At 41.9% G+C, this 26,813-nt stretch overlaps 1 protein-coding gene across 2 annotated transcripts in view; it reads left to right on the forward strand.

Annotated features, from left to right (window-relative positions):
• The window catches only part of FRY (FRY microtubule binding protein), a 778,582-nt gene that overhangs the window by 453,340 nt on the left and 298,429 nt on the right, over window positions 1-26,813 (forward strand). For both annotated transcript variants that reach the window (XM_078657150.1, XM_078657151.1), the window contains exons 8-13: window positions 4,340-4,508; window positions 10,512-10,604; window positions 10,700-10,798; window positions 17,570-17,671; window positions 21,457-21,560; window positions 24,031-24,139. In XM_078657150.1, coding sequence (XP_078513276.1) covers window positions 4,340-4,508; window positions 10,512-10,604; window positions 10,700-10,798; window positions 17,570-17,671; window positions 21,457-21,560; window positions 24,031-24,139 — 676 coding nt within the window. The remainder of the gene's footprint in view (window positions 1-4,339; window positions 4,509-10,511; window positions 10,605-10,699; window positions 10,799-17,569; window positions 17,672-21,456; window positions 21,561-24,030; window positions 24,140-26,813) is intronic.

Raw genomic sequence — 26,813 nt, forward strand, 5'->3', positions numbered from 1 at the left:
TCATGGGCTGAGAAATCACACATGAGGCCAGCATGCGCAGTAAGTTGCTTTTATTATAAACCATCCTTCTGGCGATGGGCGTGTTTGCATCCACTTGCCCTCGTGCATTCTGGGGGATGGAGTTTTTGCATACTGAAAACGTCTTTTTCTTTAAGTAAGTTCATGCGTGTATTTCCCAAATAGTTCTGATTAAAATTTCTTACTCTGAGTGAGCCACGAATTTGCATTAACGGGAAGGTTTCATCAGCACATTGAGAGCGGCGCTGCAATGTCAGGTTCAGTCCCGACTGTCGTCTCCTCTCAGCTGTCGGTTGGAGTATCCTTCAGCTGACGGTGGTGCCTCTCCCCACGGTCACGCCCCGTGTAATGTAGTCTATGCAAACGCTGTGAAGCTTGGAAGAGCACACATCCACTCTCTGCCATCCAGCATTTCAAAGGTGCAGCCCTCCGTTTTAGCTTCGTGTCATGGTTACATCTGCCAACGCGTTTCAGGGCTCAAGGCCCCTTCTTCATGGGCTGAGAAATCACACATGAGGCCAGCATGCGCAGTAAGTTGCTTTTATTATAAACCATCCTTCTGGCGATGGGCGTGTTTGCATCCACTTGCCCTCGTGCATTCTGGGGGATGGAGTTTTTGCATACTGAAAACGTCTTTTTCTTTAAGTAAGTTCATGCGTGTATTTCCCAAATAGTTCTGATTAAAATTTCTTACTCTGAGTGAGCCACGAATTTGCATTAACGGGAAGGTTTCATCAGCACATTGAGAGCGGCGCTGCAATGTCAGGTTCAGTCCCGACTGTCGTCTCCTCTTGGGAAATACACGCATGAACTTACTTAAAGAAAAAGACGTTTTCAGTATGCAAAAACTCCATCCCCCAGAATGCACGAGGGCAAGTGGATGCAAACACGCCCATCGCCAGAAGGATGGTTTATAATAAAAGCAACTTACTGCGCATGCTGGCCTCATGTGTGATTTCTCAGCCCATGAAGAAGGGGCCTTGAGCCCTGAAACGCGTTGGCAGATGTAACCATGACACGAAGCTAAAACGGAGGGCTGCACCTTTGAAATGCTGGATGGCAGAGAGTGGATGTGTGCTCTTCCAAGCTTCACAGCGTTTGCATAGACTACATTACACGGGGCGTGACCGTGGGGAGAGGCACCACCGTCAGCTGAAGGATACTCCAACCGACAGCTGAGAGGAGACGACAGTCGGGACTGAACCTGACATTGCAGCGCCGCTCTCAATGTGCTGATGAAACCTTCCCGTTAATGCAAATTCGTGGCTCACTCAGAGTAAGAAATTTTAATCAGAACTATTTGGGAAATACACGCATGAACTTACTTAAAGAAAAAGACGTTTTCAGTATGCAAAAACTCCATCCCCCAGAATGCACGAGGGCAAGTGGATGCAAACACGCCCATCGCCAGAAGGATGGTTTATAATAAAAGCAACTTACTGCGCATGCTGGCCTCATGTGTGATTTCTCAGCCCATGAAGAAGGGGCCTTGAGCCCTGAAACGCGTTGGCAGATGTAACCATGACACGAAGCTAAAACGGAGGGCTGCACCTTTGAAATGCTGGATGGCAGAGAGTGGATGTGTGCTCTTCCAAGCTTCACAGCGTTTGCATAGACTACATTACACGGGGCGTGACCGTGGGGAGAGGCACCACCGTCAGCTGAAGGATACTCCAACCGACAGCTGAGAGGAGACGACAGTCGGGACTGAACCTGACATTGCAGCGCCGCTCTCAATGTGCTGATGAAACCTTCCCGTTAATGCAAATTCGTGGCTCACTCAGAGTAAGAAATTTTAATCAGAACTATTTGGGAAATACACGCATGAACTTACTTAAAGAAAAAGACGTTTTCAGTATGCAAAAACTCCATCCCCCAGAATGCACGAGGGCAAGTGGATGCAAACACGCCCATCGCCAGAAGGATGGTTTATAATAAAAGCAACTTACTGCGCATGCTGGCCTCATGTGTGATTTCTCAGCCCATGAAGAAGGGGCCTTGAGCCCTGAAACGCGTTGGCAGATGTAACCATGACACGAAGCTAAAACGGAGGGCTGCACCTTTGAAATGCTGGATGGCAGAGAGTGGATGTGTGCTCTTCCAAGCTTCACAGCGTTTGCATAGACTACATTACACGGGGCGTGACCGTGGGGAGAGGCACCACCGTCAGCTGAAGGATACTCCAACCGACAGCTGAGAGGAGACGACAGTCGGGACTGAACCTGACATTGCAGCGCCGCTCTCAATGTGCTGATGAAACCTTCCAGTTAATGCAAATTCGTGGCTCACTCAGAGTAAGAAATTTTAATCAGAACTATTTGGGAAATACACGCATGAACTTACTTAAAGAAAAAGACGTTTTCAGTATGCAAAAACTCCATCCCCCAGAATGCACGAGGGCAAGTGGATGCAAACACGCCCATCGCCAGAAGGATGGTTTATAATAAAAGCAACTTACTGCGCATGCTGGCCTCATGTGTGATTTCTCAGCCCATGAAGAAGGGGCCTTGAGCCCTGAAACGCGTTGGCAGATGTAACCATGACACGAAGCTAAAACGGAGGGCTGCACCTTTGAAATGCTGGATGGCAGAGAGTGGATGTGTGCTCTTCCAAGCTTCACAGCGTTTGCATAGACTACATTACACGGGGCGTGACCGTGGGGAGAGGCACCACCGTCAGCTGAAGGATACTCCAACCGACAGCTGAGAGGAGACGACAGTCGGGACTGAACCTGACATTGCAGCGCCGCTCTCAATGTGCTGATGAAACCTTCCCGTTAATGCAAATTCGTGGCTCACTCAGAGTAAGAAATTTTAATCAGAACTATTTGGGAAATACACGCATGAACTTACTTAAAGAAAAAGACGTTTTCAGTATGCAAAAACTCCATCCCCCAGAATGCACGAGGGCAAGTGGATGCAAACACGCCCATCGCCAGAAGGATGGTTTATAATAAAAGCAACTTACTGCGCATGCTGGCCTCGTGTGATTTCTCAGCCCATGAAGAAGGGGCCTTGAGCCCTGAAACGCGTTGGCAGATGTAACCATGACACGAAGCTAAAACGGAGGGCTGCACCTTTGAAATGCTGGATGGCAGAGAGTGGATGTGTGCTCTTCCAAGCTTCACAGCGTTTGCATAGAATATATATATATATATATATATATATATATATCACCGTTTCTCTGTGAAAGGGGGCCACCAACCCTAGCAGGGCGGCCTCAGCACCACGGGAATGGAGTATCCCGGTAAACTGCCAGGGGCACAGAAAAAATAAGCCGAGGCCCGACTTCAAAGATGAAACATGCTTTATTTGATACCATGCAGCATCATTTCTTATCCTTATCTTATACATATACATATACATATAAAGAAGGTTTTTACTTGCCTGGAATATACTCACATTTTCATTGTAAAGGTATAAGTGGTAAAGGCATATGCTTGGTAATGACTTGCATGGTAAAGGCATGTGTGGTTGTGTTACACATCCCTGGGGATTGGGAGGCAGTGGGTAAATGATGTCTCTTGTGTTTTGGGTGCATGCCTGGGGCAATGCATGAGTGCTGTGTTTTGGGTAGCAGTCACTGTCTGCAAGTGGTCAAGAGTATAATTACCATAGGAATGGAGTTTGGCGGATATGTGCTACTTGCCTTGATAACAGGTATGAATTTCAGCTTGATTGAGAGACGTTTCCATCTAATCAAAAGGATAAATGTACTTACGAACAATCAACCTACTTTTCACCATAGATGATATTTAAAAATCAAGGTTTCATTCTAAAAAATGACATATCCTAATAAAGTTGCTGATAGAAGTTAATATTTTACCACCCTATTTCATTAGTGTCTTATGAGGTAGCGTCGTTATTAAATGTAACAAGGAAGACCCTACCTTCCATATGGATGCCAATGAATAAGTGCTATTCATTTCTATGCTGCTGAATCAGAGAGTTTGGTCCTAAAAGCGATAGGCCACAACAAGCCAGGTTAGGCCAAATTCAGATATCAAAAAGTGAAAAACATGAGGCTACAGAAAAAAGGAATGAAGATAGGTTTTACCATTACTCAGTTCAATTGCAGTCAGTTTAAGCACCTCAGAAGGACAAAAGGCTAAGTCTTCCTTGTTGGCATTCGCACTGGTGACATACAGATAACGCCATTTTCAGCAGCGAAAGTTCATTACACTAAGCCATTCAGCGCTCAAACTTTTACCTTTGTTCTTGCTCCATACTTACTGAGACGGATGAAAATACAATTACTCAGAAATGTCTTTGTCTTGTTGCTTTGCAAGTTTTGTCTGAGGATCATGTCTGTGATTCCACAGGTTTCCAGCAGTGAAGAAGAAATTCATAGCAGAGTTAAAAGAACTGCGACACAAGGAGCAGAACCCTTATGTGGTCCAGAGCGTGATCAGCCTCATAATGGGGATGAAGTTCTTCCGCGTGAAGATGTATCCTGTCGAGGACTTTGAAGCCTCCCTTCAGTTCATGCAGGTAATGTCCCTCATTATAACATCTGATTGAAAATCGTCTTTGCCTTCACCTCTGATCATTCCAAAATATTCTGCTGAATTCTATCCTTGCAAATAATTGGGCAATTTGAAGCAGGTCTCAGATCCACGGGGGCTTATTCTGACATTTGATTTTCTAAAATGTGGAGAGAGTGCTCATGCTGGCCGAGTTTAATTCACATCAACTTCAAGTGGTATTAATTTCCATCAGGCCTAGCCCCCTGAGGCACAGCCGATGCGCCTCTTGTCACTTTTAGACTGTACTGAGCTGTCAAAAAAGTCAAGGCTTTAGCATGAGTAGAGGGTGTCTCCTTTTCTAAAGTGTGCAGTGTTTTATCAGTGCTGCTCTTATTTCAGCACTATTCCTGATTAATGATGTCAATCAGTCCCTGCCCCCATCTGCCTTATCCCTCAAACACTCTTCAGTACTACTTCTTGGGTCTAAGGTTTAACAGCACAGCTAACAATTGCCATCAATGTACAAAGATTGGGCTTTGGTCCTGCTCTTTCACCCCTTAGCTTTCTTCTAGAAGCCCCTTTCATCCATTGGCTGTAGACTTTGTCAAACACATATTGGCTCAGCCTTCTAGAGTACTCATTTTTCACCTAGTAACATTGGCTGGTTGGGTGTATCCTTCCGCTTCCATTCCAGTGCTTACCTTGAACTTCATGAAGGACTAATTTACAGCGATACCCCTCTCAATCCACTCCTGCTGGCTCCCTCCCAGATGTCTCGCTCTAATGTAGTAACTCTGCCTGCTTTATCACGTTAAGCCCACATTTATTGGCTTTGCCAGTGTTTGTTTCCAAATGTTTGTCTGCAAATTTCCCGGGATCGCAAATCTGATAAGAATATTCAGTGGCCTACCTTCAGATATCCCACCACTGATCTAATGATCTTCCATGCCGCTTCAGACATCTTTTTCTGCAGAATAGAAACTTCAACCCCTACAATGTCACTGCATTTCCTGCATCAGTGTAGTGTTCCCAGAACTTCTAAGAAGGCTGCAGCCCATTCTTGCACCCTCGCTAATCAAAATATTTGACTGCCTAGATGTAAGGTTGAGGAAGGGAGAGCAAGGACACGCTGGCTGCATTCCTTTTAATTTCCCGAAGAGCCCTGATGCCAATTGGAGACTGGTGCATCAAGTATGAGGGAAGAAGACCTGCCACAGGTGCTGTGGGGCAAGCCCTGCCACTCCTGCTTGGAGAGTACTCCTACTTCAAGGGTTGCCCGTGGTCTGGGTCTAACCCTTCATTGCTAAAATGTCTCGCTGAGAAAGCCCTAGCCGAAACAAGAAAGGGCAAAGCCAAATAACTTGCCAAGGCTGTAATGATTTGTGTATTTTTTTTTTTTTTAGCATATGCAGTAGACATCAAAAGTATACAAGTGTAAAACTAAAAAAAAATAAGTGTGTAAAATCAGAACATTCCAAAGAGGGATGCTGTCACCCACAGTGAAGAGAACGAATGGACGACGAGGACAGTCTTAAATCGAGAGAGAGAGAGATCGAGAGAGAGATCGAGAGAGAGAGAGAGAGAGAGAGAGAGAGAGAGAGAGAGAGAGAGAGAGAGAGATATATATATATATATATATATATATATATATATATATATATATATGTGTATATATATATGTGTATATGTATATGTGTATGTGTATGTATATATATATATATATATATATATAGCTGTGCAGGTGAAACGCTTCTCTCGTGTCTCCGGGTTGAGGGGTGACCTGATCCATTAAAGAAGCCACATTCTTACAGCCTCGTGTCTGTGCCTACTTCGTTGGTTGGTTCTGAGAAAGCAGGATTGGTTGTCCATAATATATATATATACACACATACACATTTATATATAGATGTTAAAATATTACTTTGTTAACGAACCCTTCGCCTAACTATAACTTAGCTTTAATCTTTTGTTTTTCCTAAGTGAATTGCTAGTTTTGTTTACGTAAAGTAATATATAATTACAATATTAAAATTCCCCACATGCAGCCAACCCCATGATGCGCAAGCCCTTCAGCTGTGTCTAGTGCCCTGTGGCCAACCCCCCGAAATGCAGTCAACCCTGTACTGCCCAGGGCCTTTGTTGTGCACGGCAGGAGGTTGGCTACAGGGTCTGACCTGCGGCCAACCCATCCGCTTGCAGGCAACCCCGCGTTGCTCACGGCCTTTGGCCGTGTGATTTTGGCCACATGACCAGAAGGCCTGGCCAGTAGCCAGGACTGAGGCCAACCACCCAAAAGACAGCCAACACCACAGGGCCTTTTTTTTTTTTTTTTAACGGAGGTGGCCTCGAGCTCTCGTTCCCAAGCCAAATAGACCCTGGGTAGCCCACCCAAGGAAAACACTTACAAAAAATGGATGAAGGACATGCATCCCCCCCCCCCCCAGGTCTCTTTAGGCCTTGGGGACCCATGCTCAGCTTTTTTTTTTTTAATTAAAGGGGAGCCCCCCTCCCTGGGCCTTTCCGGCCCAGGGGACCCCATTACCTGGGCCCTCATTACTGAAAGGTTGGTGCCCTCCCAGGCATCCACCATACACTCGGGGGCTGCGGGAAAGCCACAAGGGCCCAGCCGGTTCCTCACATGCAACCGGAGCCGGGAGCATTGCTCCCGCTCCCAGGGAGCAGCTACTTATTCTGCTCCCAGCCGACGGGAGCATTTTCAAAGCTTCCACCTACTGGGAGCAAATTTTGTGTTTGCTACTGTTTGGCTGGAGTTTTAAAAATGTTCCTTCCAAGTGGGAGCAAACACAGGTTTCTCGGTTCATGCTTGTGCGAGCAGGTAAACCACTGTGTTCCGGTGGTGGGCTCCTCGGGACACTGCATGTGAGTCTGCCCCAGGGATGGTGTCCCCGTGGCCATTAATGGCTCAGGGAGAGCGAAACTGCATATGAGTCTGCCCCGGGGATGGGATCCCCATGGCCATTAAAGGCTCAGGGAGGCGGCTGTGCTTAGTTTAGTGGCCCTGAAGGGTTTGGGTCCCTGGGGCCGAATATGGCCTGGGGAGGGGGCTGCGTGCACCGCCTCCCCCAAAAGATATTTTACCAATTCAAAGCTGTAATACTGTGCCTAGAGTGGTAAATGTTTTTGTCATTTTACAGCTGAGCGTGAACAACACTGTGCTAGTCCTATGCTTAAAGACTTTGCTGTAAAAATGGCAAAAGACTTGTCCCATTCTAGCTCGGCGTGGATGGCACTGTGCTAATCCTATGCTTAAAGACTTTGATAGCAAAGCAGACATTTGAGGTGAGCAGATCTAGTGTGTCGCTGGTGTTAAGAGTGCTCTATACGGGAGCTGCTTTCCATCTAATTTGAGAACTACCTAGAGTTCTCTCTCTTTTTTTGTATATGTGTATATAGATATACATATATATATATATATATATATATATACATACATACAAACCACGATCCTAACTATACCAAATCCTCGGCAGCAGCAATCACGTACGGACCACAGTGTGCAGTTCAATAAAGTGCTTTTATTCAAATTAATGGCATCAGAAAATAATAATGTTGCGAGTGCCCAGTATTACGCGTTTCGACCGCGAACCGCCGTCTTGATCACAAGATGTATGTATGTGTGTGTGTATGTGTATGTATATATATATATATATATAAATATAAATATATATATATATATATATATATATATATATATATGTGTATGTGTGTTATTATGATTCTTTTGAAAAGATGAGGATCACAGCACAGGTGGGCTATATCACAAACATTTAGCTTTTAATCCCAGACAAGCTATAGCACTCAAACTCTAAAATCAGCAGCGGCCCATCCTTAAGGTTGGAGAGGCCATGCACCTGCACATTTTTGACATAAAGTGTGTATGTCAGGCTGAGGAAAGTTTAGCCTCACAGACACTCTTTATTTTCAGGTCAGGCAGCCAGGAGAAAGACATGTGCTAAATGCGCAGGCTCCTGGCTGTCTGAGCTGCACTTTGCTGGGCTGAGGATGTCACAGCTTCTGTGGCGTGACCTCCTCAGCTCGACATAGGTCTTTGAGGCCCTCCCCCTTGCAACGAGGCATCAGTGATAGCCTCATACCTGGGTGTTCAGTGTTAAGCCATGAAGTGCCTAGGGCCAAGTGTCTATCACTGACATCTTGTAACAGATTGGGTGGTTTCACCAATCATCCCAATCTGTAACGAGGTAGGGACTGCTGTCTCCCCTATTGACCGTTTGGTGCGTGCGTGTATGTATGAATGAATGTGTATTTGTGAGTGAGTGTTGTGAATGTGTGTTTGTGCATCTGCATGTGAATGCAAGGGTGTGAGTGTGTTTGTGATCCCCCACCCTTGTCTAAGTTGCACTTACAGGCCACTACTGTCTAAAATACCTATGCTGTTAGTTTATTTTATACCATACACAAAGACTGTACCCCACACAGATAATTATAGTTTGGGATAGAAATGCAGGCAGCAGAGTTCTGCTGGTGGTTATCTGTGCCAGGTGGATTGGGTGTGACAAATGAGTCCCGACAAGTCTAGAAGCACAGACTGTGTTCATTGTTTTTTCACAGATAGAAAAGTCATTTGGCATAACCCTCTATAGGTGACTCATGGCCTAAATATGTGGTTGTGTCTTGGCTGTAGCCATTATGCTAAATTTAGGGCAAGATACTGTCTGGTCAGTTTTGTTTATAGATATTTTGCTATGCTTGAAGTGGTATCCCCTGTACGAAATGTTGAGACATTTTTGCTAACACCCTATGTTTTACTTTCTCCTGTCCTGAGAGCAAAATGGAGGCTTCAAGAATAGTGACCCGGACTCAGTATCTGTGGGCTGCTTTAATTTGGATTTGTTTGTTTCAGAAAGCCAGAACAACTGCCTACTCCTTACACTTTCAGAAAGAGATGTTCACTCCTATAGCCCCCTACAATCCCATTAGATCACATCTAAAGCCACATTTAATAAGCAACTTCCTCCCCTCACATTCAACCTGTCTGAGTGCATGTAAAGCATTTAAGAATGCTTTGTCTTGCGATCCACACAGAAGGTTTCCGACCAAGGCCTTCATCACAAGCTTGTCAGAGTGATCAGTCATTCTGTTAACCTAGGTTGACGCCTTAACGTGGGTGCTTTTACCGCCCTATTCACAGATTCACAGATCAGGATTGTGATCGTGTGTTTCCATTTCTCTGAATGGTATGACCACACGCATTTCCCCTGTTTTGGCCTATTTTGTCCGGCCATGTTCCTCCAGGTGATCGATGGATGGATTTACCTGTGGAAAACCCCCAGGTCGACAAGTAACTGAAATTAGAGCAACTAATGTTCACCTCCCAGTCCATCTTTACCAGGGGACTCTGAGCATACATATCCTACCAGGAGACTTATAACGTGCCTTCAGATTTCTAGGACACCCGTTTGCCTTGACGTTTAAATGCACTGTTTCAGGCTCTTTTGCAGTCTGTAACCTGTCAACCAAATTACCCATAACCATGCTAGCATGTAGAGACAATTTGATTTGCCATCCAAAGCCAGATAAGCACAGGACATTGCCATGATACAACTGGTGGAGTATTGAAACACATATGCCTCTTTGAAGTCTAAAGCAGGCGATTCATCCTATTACCTTCTGCTGAAAGGTTCAGATTCTGATGCGAAGCCAAGATTCCTGAAGTTTGAGTGTCATTCTAGATGCTAACCTAAGCGAATATGACACATTTTGTTTTAATTTCCTAATCCTCACGTAGACCTCAGGTTTGTGTAAAATGCACCTTACTTAAAAAGCTGATCTGAAATCTCAGTTTGATGCACTCAATTTGCAAATTTGTTAAGCTGTGAAAAATATGCATAGGGAGGATCAGCCAAGTAAACCTTTGAGCTAACAATAATGTTATACATTAGTACTTCAGCAAGAAGGTATGTCAGATCTATAGTTTATTTTATTCTACTTTGTGAATGATGCTAATTGTTTATTTTCGCTAATTGGTTATTTTATTTTTGTCTTCCAGGATTGTGCTCATTACTTCTTAGAAGTTAAAGACAAAGATATCAAGCATGCTTTGGCCGGGCTCTTTGTGGAAATCCTCGTTCCTGTTGCTGCTGTATGTGTGTGTTTTGTTTCTATAACACTAGTTAATTAAGCAAGAGCCCTAACTACAGTAGTGAAAACACTCAAATTCTTCCCTTCTGCTTTTAGGCTGTCAAAAACGAAGTGAATGTTCCATGTCTCAGGAATTTTGTTGAGAGCCTGTACGACACAACGCTTGAGCTTTCTTCGCGGAAGAAGCACTCGCTGGTTAGTGGTTAAAAGGTTTATGATGAATCTCTTTTATAATTATTTATAAATAGATAGAGTGGAGCATGCACTGTGTGGCTCAGTTAGGTGGTGTATGTATGTCATGTAGCTACGCATTAACCTTTCTTTCACCTTTTTGCAAGAATGCTCCCCTACAAATGCCTGCCTGTTAACCTTTTGCGGCAACTTGTAATGCCACCATCCATTTAATGATGTCACCATAGATTTCAAAACCCAAGGAGACATCCTCAGAAATTACCTTTCTGGAATATCCTTTGTTGGTTGTTAGTGATGCAGGACAGGTACAGGCAACTCATTTATTTACTCTTCACTGGATATCCTCTTTGAGTGATCTCAGGACAGTTCAAGGACAGGGCCAGGAGACGTGGTGGGAAATGCTACAGATGCATATCAAGCTGACAGTTTCTGGTTCTATGGATAATCTAACATTAATCCTTCTGGGCTATGAGCAACTCTGTGACAATGTAGGCAATAGTCTTCCATTGTACTAGTCCGGTAATTCTGATGCGGCTGGCAAAAGGAATTACTGGCTCCATCAGGACTGCAGAACCCAGTCAACTACCAGGGTCTGATGATTTCCACCTAGACCCTTCGCATTTTGCATAATATTCCCCAAAAACATGTAAAAGGAAGTAATTCTGTCCCACATGAGTTACCAATGCACAAAGGAGAGGGAATGGGAGTGGGGGTGGAGGAGGAAATTACCTAACCATTTTTCAATTCACTCATAATGGAGGGGCCCCTTAAGGATAAGGTGGAAGAGACTGTTCGATTTGGTAGCCCAATTTCACTTTTCGCAATACCTTGTATATCCTCATCAATACTGGGCAACAACCGCAGTTCATCCTGAGCAATAACCCCAGTTTGGTATACTTATCATACTCTTCACACCTTTCTGTATGCTGTCCTCCATCCTGAGCAATAACCACAGTCCATAATGGGCAGTAACCCTTGCCTTAAAAGTATACTCTTTCAAGTTAACATTATTCTGTGCACTTTCCTCCTTACTGATTGCCCAGTAAGAAGGAAAGTGGTTATTATCCCAGATTGGAGGACCGTTCCCTGTTCACCTCCGCCATACTAGGCAATAAATTCCATTTAGTGGACTATTCGGTGGGTAGAGGCTATTGACGGGGAATTGTCAAATTTCAATCAAATCAATAATGCAATCCATATATTATCCATTAGCTCAAATTCAAGACAAATACTATTCTTTGTGGTTTACTAATTTTACTGTGTTCTGTTGTGATTCCCTGGTTGCATGATCACTATTGGCACAAAAATCGTCTTTAGTGGAGGTCATAATAACGGCTATGTAGCTTGTTAGATTGAAAAGTGTTATGGAGAAGGAATATGTATTTTATACACAGAAGGATCAGCCTAAATAGGTTTTTGTTAACTGACGTTTTTTGTAGAGCAATATGAAGAACTTTAAAATGTTTATACCCTTTCTCTATAAACATGCTTTCTGGGCATGACTTAATTATCAGGAAAATTTGTAACACTCTATTTTTGTGTGTTTTGTACTAATGGTCTATTCACTACTATCTCTAGTATGAAACAATGTAGTGGCCTATTCTTAATGTTCCTAAATTCCCTAAACACCTTCTGCTATAACAAGAAATAAATAGTGTTTTGTGGCATCTTCCATACCTGAGTAGAATCAACCTTTCCCCTTCCCTTCATCTTAACCTTACTACTCACCAGACGTAAAATAAACCTGACATGTGATAGCAATGGCTCAGCTGGACTACTGTAACACTATCTCTTTGGGGCTTCAGAACAAAGCCTTATTGATTGTCAGAGATCACAAAATCAGACAACCTGTGCCTTAACGTTCAGAAACATGATCACATGAACCCAACCCTGAATGTACTCCACGTTCCCATTCAAGCCAAGGATTAAATTCAAAGCTGTTCTCACCATAGAAATGATATACCTATCTATGGAATCTGTGATCAGCTGATCTATACTGAATTCATCAAAAACCCTGTAGACGTCAGTGTGGAGGCAGGTTCTTCCTCATTCAATGCCCCAGACTCTCAAATGCCTTAAACTCCACCTTATCAGCCCATCTGGCATAAAAGAAACCCATGAAAACTGAATCTTTTACTTAATACAGGTTACAACATGTGTATCGAATGAAAAATATTTGATAGGGCCTGCACTTCACTTTTATTTGAACACCATTTCCTCTTGACTCCGATGGTATGTCCAAGAATGTAAACTTTTTTCATGCTAGTGGCCATAAGCTGGCATATGTTACTCTACAAAACTCCTAAATCAGTAAATGGGCATGTTCATTATGAGTGCTGCTATGTGAGTGATCTATTTACTTGTGCTGGCTCCTATCCACTCTTCTTCCGCCATTCTAGTTTTTTCGTTCAAGCACTGATGTGAGCTGCACGCACCATTTCTGTTCAATGTGCTATAAAAGCAGATATAAAAAAAGAGTATCCAGAGAACATTTCTGACCTCCATTCGGGTCTTCCAACCATACTGATAGAGACCGAGGACAAAAACCCAAGCACATTCTTGCATGGGATAACTGGTATTTGCGTATATCAGGATGACATACTGGTGCATGGTAGGAATGAGACCGAGCACAATGGTCTCATGACAATGGTTTTGGAGCAGCTATGTATACACAATCCCATCCTCATCGCCAGTGTTAAATGCTAGGATCGTAAGAATGAGATGAAGTACATACGTATAACAGCAAAGACAATTTATTCACTTCTTCTCACAGGAAAAACAACCCAGCCATTCTGTCGAGCTCTTCCTCCAATTTGACTTCAAAGCCAAATATTCCCAGAGCTTCTCAAATTCGGGAATGTGCTGGTGCTGATACAGATTACCACATATGTCCTCCTAATTTCACACATGAATCACAAAACGTGCTTGAGTAAAAAGTGAGTGGATTCTGATCTTTCAAATTTCCTCAACCATTCATGACAATAGAAAGAGGAGGCACTAATCAGACCCTTTGCTTGGATATCGCATTTGGGTTATCTTTGTTCTGTTCAGCCTTCTGCAGAGAGTCCCAACTTTCTACATTGTTTTTTCTCTTGCTGTTTTCCCCAGGTCGCATATGATGAGGCTACCTACAAACAGCGCTTGTGGAAAGACTGTGTGCATGCATGTGTGTATAAGGACTTTCATATATATGTATATACATACCAATATATATATATATATATATATATATATATATATATATATATATATATCAGTATATATAGATAGATATATATATATATATGTGGTTGCTTAAAATATTTAAATGTGACTCCATGTGCGTGTGTGTATATATCTTTATCTATGTTGATATAGAATACACGCAGACACAAATATAGGTAGGATCCTGTAGTTCCTCACGTGTTGCCTAAATTAATTGCTGCTTTCCTGCAGAAGAATATAGATGGACCTGTGTGTTGCAAGGTGCAGTGTCTGCTTTTCTTCCTATGCAGCTCCTGGCATGGAGCAACAATCAACAGCTGAGGAGATAGGGCGCAAAGGGAGGGGGGAAGCAGGGCAAATGCAGCAGGGTGTTGGCCGCCGCCCCTCCACCCCCCAAGACCCCAGTGTCCCTATCAATGCCATTGCTAGGGGACGATGTGTAAAAACTGCAGGTACCTACCTAAGGAATCTATTTATAATGCTGGCGTGCTTTCTGCATAGCAGAGTGGAAGTCAAGAGCCGATAAGCTGCCTTTAAGCAGCCACTTAATTGGGCCTCTAACTGGGTTCAGTGCTTTATCCATCAGCTATATTTACTTTTGCTTCATGTTTCCTTGGCAACCTTTTGGAAACTGAGGAACATGGATAAAACAGAAAAATAAGCTATCCAAAATATATATTGTTTTCACCCATAGATTACAACACACCAGGCACAATTCCGGCATGATCCTTAGTTGATCATCATTCTGGTTAGAACAAGGTAGAACCAACATTCTGGTGGGTTTTGTAGGGTCCGGATGCACGCATGTGACATACAAATCCTCGGATTTCGTTACCTTTTTTTTAAAGATAGTGAAATCAGTTTACCAGTCCTCTTACCTTTCATGACTTATTTGAATGCTTTTCGTTGTAATCCAACAGTGTCTACAGATTGCGGAACCTTCTGTACAGAAAGATAGCTTTTCCTGTTTTAGTCCTCTCTTATTGATGGTGTTGAGTGCCATTGTACCACGTTCCAGATGGTATAACATTGTCATCATCCTTCGTATGTGCTCATGTTTGACCCATATTCCTGTAAGTCTGAGCCACCAGTTTGTTTACATTATGGAAACCTACATAATATTAACCCTCTTTGACAAATTCACCATAACTATTTTGACTGTGAATATCACTATTGACGTGCCCTTCAGCAGGGACAAGGCTGGTAATGATGCATTATTTCGATAACATTGCCACTGCTGCACTCGCTTACCTTCCTGTATCATTCTCAGGGGAACTTGATAAATGAGATCCCTGGTGTATGAGGTTTCTAAGAACTCTCTGGCCCCTTACTAAGAATTACAGAGTGCTGGACAATCCTCTAGAGGTAAAATATTCTTTTTAGCCAAAGGAAGCCCCTTAGGACATTTTCGGCTGGGCTCCAAGCATTTGTATAGGAAGAAACTTGCATTTTTTTTATTTAAGACTTTGCTTTCAAGGAACTTTCTTTGCTATGTCGAAAGTTGTTTAGGTGGCCGAGTAGCATGGAGCAGGGATGCCCTAATTATTTATCTGCGGAGTGGCTTTGTAGGTGTTAAAGATACTTATAGTGTCAATAGATAGAAAATAATGCTGACTCTATAGCTCTGGTACAGCTTAAACCATCCGCTTGTCTTTGGTAGAAAGATACATCATGAAACAATTGTTCCAGCAATAGAATTTTTTTAAAGTGAGAAATCGATTCTTAAGTCTGTCTTAGAGTATTTGGGAATTGTTACAGGTCATCATGCTGCCTACAGGCTGACGATGTTTATGGTCAATAATTACTCACTGGCACGCAGACCATTGAGCCACAGGCTACTTTGGGTCAATAATCTATTTGAACAAAGCAAGGATTAGCAATATCTTCCCTGCGAGCTTTTGAATTTCTTGAAGATTTACCAGGATGACAATTCGTTTTTCACATATAAAGTTGATGATAGAATACCACAAGAACTGTAATGAATTCGGTGGTAGAAGGTGAAAACCTATGTTGTCAAATCCTCAGTAATGTCAGCAGTTCCTGAAATACAAAGAATCAAATTTTAAAAAGGTGTAATTATTTAAGAACAGCTCAAAAGTTAAAATTGTTGTGCTATAGTCCTTTTTCACTTCTAACATGGCTTTCGAAGGATTCTTCTATGTTTAACAGGAAGTAGGGTTACGGATCTAGAATAAATAGATGTGGGGATCTGGAAAGGGGAAATGTGGAAGTATATGTCAGAAAATGAAAATGGAGGGGTTTTAAAAAAAAGTTGGTGAGAATAAGGTGGTGATGGGAACAAAACCTGGGAAACATGGACAGGAAATAAATCACAATAGATTTGATAATTTTTTGTGAATGTGGGCTTAGCTATTTGTTTTTTTCTTTGTTTCTATAATGCCCCATTTCTCCTAAAATTATATGTTTACTTTCTTTCTCATTCTCGTTGCAAATTATAAAGTACAGATCTGTCTCTCCATAGGCATGTCTAAAAACTAAATATTGATATTGCTTTATGAAGTTGGCTGTCTTTAAAAGAGTATATAAACTAGGAAGCGGGCAGCAGTGATCTCTCTGAAATTCACCTGTTATTACTATCCAACAGTGACTTGTGAGACAGTTTAGCACATACTGTTAGTTCACATCATGTATAGGCTGATGTATGTTTTGCAATGTATTATCACTCGAAAGAGGCTCTGCTTCTAAAAGCAGAGAGGTTTCTGTGTTCCAGTAACAAAAATATTTCATTAAGATCACAAATAACATAAAGTATCAATGCATAAGAGGGTTCTGTGAGGAAATAGGTTTGTCTGTCTTAAATTATGGCTCAATTTGATAGAAGATTAAGCTTAATGTTTGGTGCACAAACAAGGAACCAATGTGTAATTAATTTTGCATGCTGTTTATTGTGTGCATTAATGGATTAAATGGATGTGGGGGTACATCGAATTTTTGGGAAGCCACTTCTTTACGGATAGCTGAAAAAAAATAAGTGGTGACATTAAAAGAAAATGTGTTTACATTTTCGATTGTAAAATATCAGCAATGTTTATGATACATACAGTAAATAGGATACCTTGCCTTACAAATGTGCATTTTCCTTGAATTTAAACAATGTGCTTTGCAATTTTTCCTGCTTTTTGAAAAAGAATTATTCTGAGGTGTGTTTGTAAAATGAAATCTATTAATTATCGACTATTCTCAATCAACATGTCCAGATTCTGCTGGCTGGATATAGAAATCGCTTTGTTTCCTTCTTCCTGTTAAACTTTTGCGACAGTGGTATGCTGCATCTGTCAAACCAAATCAACATAACTGGAATGGTAGAGACACCAGTGTACCTGTTTCTCTGCAACCTGTCAGACACACCTATAATTATAGCTCACATCAGATCATCATGCCCTCAGTTTTCATCTGAAGTGTTATTTATGACTGAAGTAATTTTTAACTAGACTTTCCTTTCTACTTTCCCATCCCTGGAAACACTACCAAATTATTCAAATTAACTCTTAACTGAAGTGTTGCTCAAGAGTTTGCCTAATGTTCTCCTCTCTCCTCTTTCCTTGTTAGGCACTGTACCCGCTGGTAACCTGTCTGCTCTGTGTCAGCCAGAAGCAGTTTTTCCTACACAGATGGCATATTTTTCTCAACAACTGCTTGTCCAATCTCAAAGTAAGTACATTACTTTTGCATCCTTACACTGATGTATGTCCTGTTGGCTTTTGTTTTGGTTGGTCAGTGTATAGATAAATAACCTGCCAAATTTACAATTTGTCAACCGTGACAATTTTATGGTTCATAAAATGCGTTTATACTGCACTGGCAGCCTTTTCGACACTGTTCATTGTGTAAATGCTTTACCCATCCTTTCTGTTTGTGCTAGTTTTTAAACATGCAAACGGTGATAGGAGGATGCTTGCAATAAGTTTTACCACTGACAATTGCTCAGGGTAGCATTCCAACTGATCGTTCCTTTGCCAACCATGCTGCCTCAGTATGGACCCAGCCATATGTTCCTATTGAAGCCGAGTCAAGACTAATTTGCATATGGCTGGTTCCAAACTGATGTGGCATGATGGGCAAAAGACCGACGAGATAGATATCCAGAGTGATTGCCAGTGGTTAGACTTATTGCAAACTTTCTTCCCATCACCTTCTGTGTTTTTGATATACCGTATTAAGTGGCAAGCGTTTGCCCACAACTGTGTGCCATGCTCACTGTCCCATTGGAACCAAGCTGCACCGACTGAGGAGCCCCAATCAGGGTGAAACCGGTCCCAGCATGCTTGTGTTCCAGTTGAAAGTGGACTTGGCCTGACAGTTCGGGCTGTACTCTTCCCATTGTAGAAATCGAATACTTATTTGAACATGACTGGGTCCTAACTGAGGTAGCATGGTGGGCAAAAGAATGATGGGCTAGAACGCTATCACAATTGATTGCCAGTGCTTAGACCTACTGCAAGTATTCTTCACATCATCTTTTGAGTATTTCAGGTGTTCGTTTTTACCCTTATTTTAAGGTGAGTGGGTGGGGACACAATTAGGAACATAAGTTCCAAACAAGCATTCGCAAGGGGAAGTATTGGTAATAGTTGGTAATATTTCTGTGGCTTTGTGAATTGGCCTCTTCAGTTCCAGAAGTAGAATCCCATAATGAAGCAACTCAGGTTACAACTCTTTGGAAGCTAGGAATAGGGTCCCATTACTGAACAGATCACGTTGGAGGAGGTACGTTGTGCTCAAGGAATCAAAGATGAAGTTTGCATTGGAAGTGGTGAACCTAAAAGACAAACCCACCCACATATTGCCAGGTCAACACTATTTATAAACGGCAAGTATTTGTGTTGCACCTTTAAGAAAGCCTACCTGAACACTTTTTTTCACTCTGTGAACAAAAAAGCTGTAGTCCCAACATGTTATCTTGAGAGCCTAGTAAAATAAATGAGCATGGAAGGGCAATTAGTAAATAGTACTGTGGCTTTATAAAGAGACTATAAATATATCAAAGAACAGACACTAGCTATCAATTGCTAGCTGCACATAGTATCTTTTCTACAGTCTGACAAGTGGAGTACTTCTAGCTATCACCAAAACCTGTATAAACACAATGGGCCAGTGAAACCATCCATGCAATGCCATCGTTTTGATGTATAGCCCACCCAAGCAATGGCAAGCTATGAAAAATATGTGAAAGGCAATGGCTGTAGGGTCTGACCCAATTCACTCACTCTCTACCCTGCCTGATTGTACTTTTTGAAGCATTGATGGCATGAAATCTATTCAGTTAAAACTCTTTGTAGCCAGACCAAACAATACCAAGGTATTTCTGATAATATTACCATTCATAAGCAACTCTGTTGGAACAGGAATCAACACCAGCACACCACTCAAGGGATTGATCAATGTACTTTGTTGTTTATTTAGGGCACATTATAGTAAATTGTAGAGTAGTTGTAACCTCACTTCCCTAGAGTATTAGTCCTAACAGCTGTGATCAGGCTGGTATCTGGTTTGCAGGTCTGTACATAAGCAAACATACTTTTATTATACATTATCCACTTACAAAATTAAATAAACTAATCTCAACCTGTTTTTTTTTTTAAATCATTTCTATTCTTCGCTTTATCCATTAACTTTTCTTACTAGTGTGCACAGACTGTTTGATTAACTGTCTATAACCTACCTCTCCTATCACTTATTGATGTTATGCTCGTCCTTGACTCTGTTCTGCACTCCATTACATTTTGGCAAGTTTACACTATAGAAATACCAAAGACACCACATGCAGATTCACCCCGGTCATGGGCTTGATATCATGAAATTTGTGCACAGCCATAAAATTTAAAGTCACACTGTATTTGGTATTGTTGGATTTCAAACATTGATTTGAGTGTTAAGTTGATGTGCTATATGGAGCATATGTTTACATCTGCAAATTTAAAAAGGGAAAACTTTGAACTAGAAGACAACAATCAAATATGGTATTGAAGGAGATGGGATTTGAGAAGTCCATATAGTAAGTAAGTGATGATGTGAATCACGCACACTATGGTAGGGATTTCCAACATATGGTATTGAAGAACGGTGAGCAGAGAAAACAAATAGAGACACAGAACAGAGGAGAATCAGGTAGAATTCCCTGGAAGAGCTCAGTCAGCATGACAGCAATAGGAAAATGTAGAGTCTGACATATAAATCAGATCATTTTGCCACTGGGTAGTTGTAGTTAGGACCACGTTTCCATAAAAAATATGTTTTTGGTTTGCTAATAACTTTGGTGCAGTTTGAGCAATCTTCAGTTCCCAAAACCAGCCTCATCTACCTCAGCCCCTTCCCAGGAAAGTGTTGGGGTGATCCGTCAAGCGGGAGCCTAGGAAAAGTGGGGGTCCCAAAATGCATTTTCCCCATTCATTTTTCCATAGCAAAATTGAACAGTGATACCGCAAAATCTGCTGAACAAAATGGCAAAAAATTTGGCAAAAAACTAAGTATTGGTCCAGAAAAGCGTACATTAGTTTTAATCCGTTCTGTAGTTTTTGAGAAATTAAGGTTAAAGAAATATAGATATTTCATGGATCCGCAAGCTCAACCATTGTTGTGATCCCAGAGTCCTAAAAAGATTAAACAAAATAAGATATAAGGGAGCAGGGTATGGTATACTGTGAGCCCCTGGGCATTTTGGAGGGGCTCCCAGGTGTCAAATAAAAAAAAACGTTATGAGGGTTCAGACGATCTGGAGTGACATATCATGGGTGTCGCACTGAGCGTCGTGTTGGATCAGCAGATCAATGTAACGCCCACACTTTTAAAACAAAAAGCAATTGGAAGCATACTGGGAGTTGGGTGCCTGCAGGGATTTGGGGCAGGGGCTGGCAGCAGTCCAGGCCCTGCGTCCAACCCCACGCCTCACATGGCCGTAGGCCATGCACGGCAGGGTGTTGGGCACTCTACCTCACACCACGCACAGCAGACATTTTACTTTGTTAAACAAAAACAATAGACATTTGCTGAAAAAAACAAAAGATAAGGAAACTTCATAGTTATATGAAAATGCCAGTTAAAACATACTGCTTTACACAAACAAAACAACTGAAATTCACCAGTTATAGTTATCTCAAGTATCTATAACTCAGTCCTAAAGTAACTATAACTCAAATGCTCGCCATGCACTGCTTCTACCATCACATATTGCATCTTTCATGACATGTACAGTGACTGCATTGATAACTTCCTTAATGACATCTGAAATTACATCATTGATAACCCTGTGCATGGTGGGGGAGTGAGTTACTTACTTTAGGGCATAAGTTACAGTTACTCACAATATAACTACTGAATTTACATATATATATATATATATGCAATATTAATGTGATACAATTTTAGTGTGATACATTATACGCTATAATCTTCTTAGTCATTGCACTAAAATGTTGTGGTGTTTCCCTTTGTTCTAGAATAAAGACCCCAAAATGGCTCGAGTTGCATTGGAATCGTTGTATAGATTATTATGGGTTTACATGATCAGAATTAAATGTGAAAGTAATACTGCAACACAGGGGTAAGTATCACCATTGATGATTGTATCATTTAAACATAACATTTTGAAAGTTCATCAAAGCTTGGGTTGGGCAAGTATTTTTGGTTGTGAAGTTTAAGATTGTAGAGTCAAGTTGGCACATTTACACTACAAACTGTGTGGACACGTCATACGTTGCTTGGCGCCACACTGTTTTTAAGCGTACACCCTTCTTTCCTAGCTCAGTAATGGACTGCAGATCGTCACTATTCAATGTAAGAAAAGGAGAACTGAACACATATCATTCGCACTTGATATCTGTGCAAATGTAAAAAAACTCAAGGAAATTCCTGTAAGAACAGGATTTTTTATCAGAGCATCACAAGCCTTGAATTTGATACTGAACTGCACTGGACGTTATGGACCTGAATTTGAGGGAAGTTATGTATGCGTTTTTCCACAACCTGTACTTGTTGCAGGCTTCCACAGAGGTTTTCAGTGTAAAAAAGTTGCAGTAGTCTTGATCCAAGATCCTGTCAGCGGGGCAGGGGTTAGATTATTGGTATTACCTTGTCCTAAGGACACCACCCCATTTTTTTGTTCCTTTTGAATTAAAGAAGTAGGCAAGATCCTGGCAGCTTGTGGCTTCAGTAGTGTGGAAAGCAATATGGAAGAAAAGCACAATTTAGGGAAAAATAGCACAGAGATCCCCTAAACATTCCCACTACTTAACATTTGTTTAGGTCGTTCGCATAATCCCCTCATGTAGTAGTGCCTACAAATGTGTGGATGCCTGGTATTGGTCACTTCCTCCTGTTTCTTTGCCCTCACCTAGGAAACTTCTGTCCCCATGCCTACCACACTAATACTGTGAAAGTACTTAATAATGCAATGCTGCACCAATTTGTTTTGTAATGTTCTGAAAACTGAATAACCCGTTCCATGCGTCGGACGGCCCCGGGCCGTCTGACGTCACAGTGGGCGTGTGCGGAGGACGGCTTGGGGCCGTCCGAACCCCGCCAACTCATTAATTTTCCAGCATCACAACGGAATTCGCGCCGCGGTCAAGGTGTTAAACACATTTTTTTTAAAACTTTTGTTTAGGTCACTTGTTCACTCCTGTGACCATGGGATCATTTCAATTGATTGTGAACTAGGTGATCATACATTCAAAATGTGCTTACAATGCAGTTTTGATCTCCGTATATTACCAATTTTAGTATCTACTGTTTCACCTCACTGCCTCGGTTGTATTCTCAAATATTATGCATATGATTTTGTAGCCCAGTGGGAAAATTTCATTGATTATAGTAACCATTTTGTCTGCAAGCCATGTTTCTTTGGTGCACAGAATGTAAACCTATTTTGGTGACTACATTGATTGAAGCTGTGTTTACATGTTCATTCGTTTGTCATGGCTTCAGAAGCAGGGTACGTACTTGGATGAATTTGGTTATGCCCTACTTCTCATGCTAGGTCCATCTAACAAATAGGTTTTGTGCTGTTATCTATGATTTGTGAGCTTGACCTTGAGCCATGGGTTGCATGGACTGAAGAGAATGAAGATTAATAATTCAGCCTATTGCCCTTCTGACGCAAATTCCTCTGACTGTCTTTTGATTGTGAAAGTGGGTGTTTAGCAGTGGTTAATATGTAAAAAATTGAAGGGCCCGGGGCTCTCGTCAGGAGTCTGCTTTCACAAGCAGCCAATTTCTCCAGGTTAGCGCTGCCTAAAACAGAACCAAATGCTAACCTTGAAAGTGGGAGAGGATGCAGAGTAATGGCCAGAGCTGCCCACTTCGGACCAGAGGAACCAAGTTTGAGTCTCGGCGTCGGCTCAACATCCCTGTAATTCTGGGCAAATCACTTAATCACCCGTAAATGAATGTGTCCTTAACTGGTGCTCATGAAAAGCACCGTTGTTGATGATTAAGTGCTGGTGCTGAGCACTGGAAACCACCGGCTCAAATTAAGCACTGGTGTATAGTCTATGTTACTACAAACGTTCTTTGAGATGTGTTGTTCTTAAAAAGCCTGTAAAATTAGTTATTGAAAAAGACTGAACGCTTAGTATGGTGTAACAAGCTGACTCTGTGCAGAAACCTGTGCAGACATCAAGTTGTGCTCCTAATGATGTACCCCAAGGTAAATACTTAACCATAGACTATATTTAGTGTCTCAGAACTTGCATCACAATTTGCATCCCTCCCACCTCTCTGGGATCTTACGTTTCATGAGCTTTATGTGGCAAATTAAAGAAATTGTAATATTTTTTGTAGGTTTGAATATTTGCCCAAGTGTTTTCTCGTAGTGGGTAGTATATAATTGAGAACAAACAGTAACGTTGTATTATTTCAAACTTGACAGCAAAATGGGCATGCTTCGGTCATCTGGCCTGTGAGTGATCTGTTTGGTAGACTCTCTTTGCAGTTGGCCTTTCATAATGCAGAAAGATATGTATTTCCTTTTCAAATACTGTGTTTGACAATGTCTGTTTATCTTGTTCTTCCAGCCGACTTACAACCATCATCACAACACTTTTCCCCAAGGGCTCTCGTGTTGTGGTGCCAAGGGACATGCCGCTAAACATCTTTGTAAAAATTATACAGTTTATTGCACAGGTAAGCAAGAGATCTGTTGTGTAAGTACAAATTGTATAGTGCCTAATGCATTTCACACACTTGGTACAAGGACAATTGTATGTTAAAGTTAGAGCATGGCTGATAGCCAGAACCCGGTCATAGGATGCTTGATTCCGGTCCAGGGAAGACATGGCTTAGCAGTTCGGGCTGGACTGTTCCCATGAGGCACAGGGTCAAGGCTGGTTTGCATATGGCCATGTCTGAACTGGGGTGGCGTGGTGAGCAAAATAATGATTGATTAAACCCAGATCTGTGACTGGGGGGTGAATGTTTTGCCATTGTGCAGCATTCCGTCCATCATCTTGTGTGTTTTGCTGTTCGCCCTATGTGGGAAGGGTATGCCCAGACGTGGGTCCCGTGCTCACTACGCCACTGGAGTCAGGCTATCCTGGCTAATGACGGCTGATAGACATTAACCGGTCCTAGGATGCTTGATTCTGGTCCAGGGAAGACCTGGCTTGGCAGTTCGGGCTGGACTGTTCCCATGAGGCACAGGGTCAAGACTGATTTGCATATGGCCATGTCTGAACTGGGGTGGCGTGGTGAGCAAAATAACGATGGATTAATCCCAGATCTGTGACTGGGGGTGAATGTTTTGCCACTGTTCAACATTCCGTCCATCATCTTGTGTGTTTTACCAATTACCAAATATTATTTTAGGCATGATATACAGTTACGTAAAATAGCCCCCTTTGGGCAAAAGTCATTACAATACACGGGGAATTCAGGTGTATATCTTTTCTCCTGTTGGTTTGTAAGTCTTTCTCTAACTTAAATAGTCTATCAATGAACTGTAGGATTTTTTTAGTGGATATAAATGTATTTTGTGTAAAAATAAATGCCAAACAGAGAGCTAGGATAATAATCAGTTCCAAAAACTGCTTCTGACCGGTAGGCCACCAAGTGACAGCCAGGGAATATTTTATTGTTTATATATTGATTTCACATTATGGTTTTGTGAAAAAGTGTACCTAATTACCTTTCATTTGCCTTACTGGGTGGTAGTGGTTTTTGCCTATTGAAAAGCTTTGTAGACGCTTTTTAATGGGGGGGGAGGAGGGGGGGAATACTCAATACAAGTTGAGTGATAAGGAATCAAGACGCCGATCTTTAAATACGGTGTAACTCTGTAATATTTAGTGGCCACAATATTGTAACTAAAATATCTCAGGTAAGTATGCATAGATTTTCTATACATAACTCAACCTATATGTATAACTTGACAACATGTGTATCCTGTGGCGAATAGATGAGGAGTGCAATCACCTGTCCTATTATGTTCCATGATTAGATAGTGGTACAAAAGGGGGTGGTGATGGACCAGATGCTCCGTCCATCACCACCCCCTTTTGTACCGCTTTGGCCGCCATAAGTGTGGCAGGGTATATTCAGACGTGAGTCCCTTGCTCACTTTGCCACTGGATTCCAGCAAGCCGGGCTGAAGACGGCTGTAATGCCAGAAACCGGTCCTCGGAAGCTTGTTTCCGGTCCAGGGAAGGCATGGCTTGGCAGTTCGGGCTGGACTGTTCCCTTGAGGCACAGGGTCAGACTGATTTGCATATAGCCATGTCTGAACTGGGGTGGCAGAGTGGGCTAAAGAACGGTGATGGATCAAACCCAGATCTTTTGACTGGGTGTGAGTGTGTGATTGGTTCAGATGCTCCGTCCAACACCACCCCCTTTTGTACCACCATGATTAGATAGTCACTTCATTCACTTTCCAGTATATGGCTAAAGATTTTTTTCAGTCGAATCAACCATTGAGGTGAGATATCAGACAATGTACTTTAACAGAAATATTACTGTGACTCCATTGATGTCCACAGAGCTAATACATGTAGCAGATACTGAACGTACATTCCAAAAGGTTGAGATTCCCTTCCTACAAGTGGTACTAGAGTAACCATTGTTGATGGAAGTAAATAAAGCTCAAAAGATATCCACATTACATAGCCCTCCACTCCAGGCTTGCACCACCTCTGATCACAGCTGTCTTTAAGAGGAGCAGATTGGTGTGGCCTCCTCCTTTGCATCAGCTACGCTCCGGAAATCTCTTACGGCAAAAACGAACTATGAACCATATAAAACTACATGGATTTAGGAACTTTGTGAAGATTGGACCTAATCATCTCCTAAAGTAGACAGAATAACAATGCTGTTGCATGGCATCTGTTATAGCTACACTACAGAAGTGAAGCCCTCAACGGCTTTGGGATGTTGTCCTGGCATTTGAGATCACCATATGATGGTTCGTTACCAGGTATGATTTCTGTGCAAACGCTGAGCTGCTCCATACACCATAGAACGTCTAACCATCAATATAAAAATTTCTCCATGCCCTACAAAATGTCCGGTCATCCAGTCCTAAATACACAATTCAGTATGCTTAAAGCAAACCAGGATTAAAAGGAATTGTATCTCTCTGTGCTCCCAGTAAACACCACCACCGCCATATCTAACCTGTTTAGAGCCAACTAAAATAAACTATATATTGGATAGCCACTTGATTTTAGGAAAACAGCACCACTGATATTACGTGTAATTGGCAGGTCTTTTACTCTTATTCTGTTTAGGCCTCTCCTGAATTAAAATTTATTTTGTGAGTGGCCTTGTTTATGCTCTAGTGGTATCTATGCTATTTAATATGTTATGG

This window comes from Lissotriton helveticus, chromosome 8, assembly GCF_964261635.1.
Source record: "Lissotriton helveticus chromosome 8, aLisHel1.1, whole genome shotgun sequence".
Taxonomy (NCBI): domain Eukaryota; kingdom Metazoa; phylum Chordata; class Amphibia; order Caudata; family Salamandridae; genus Lissotriton; species Lissotriton helveticus.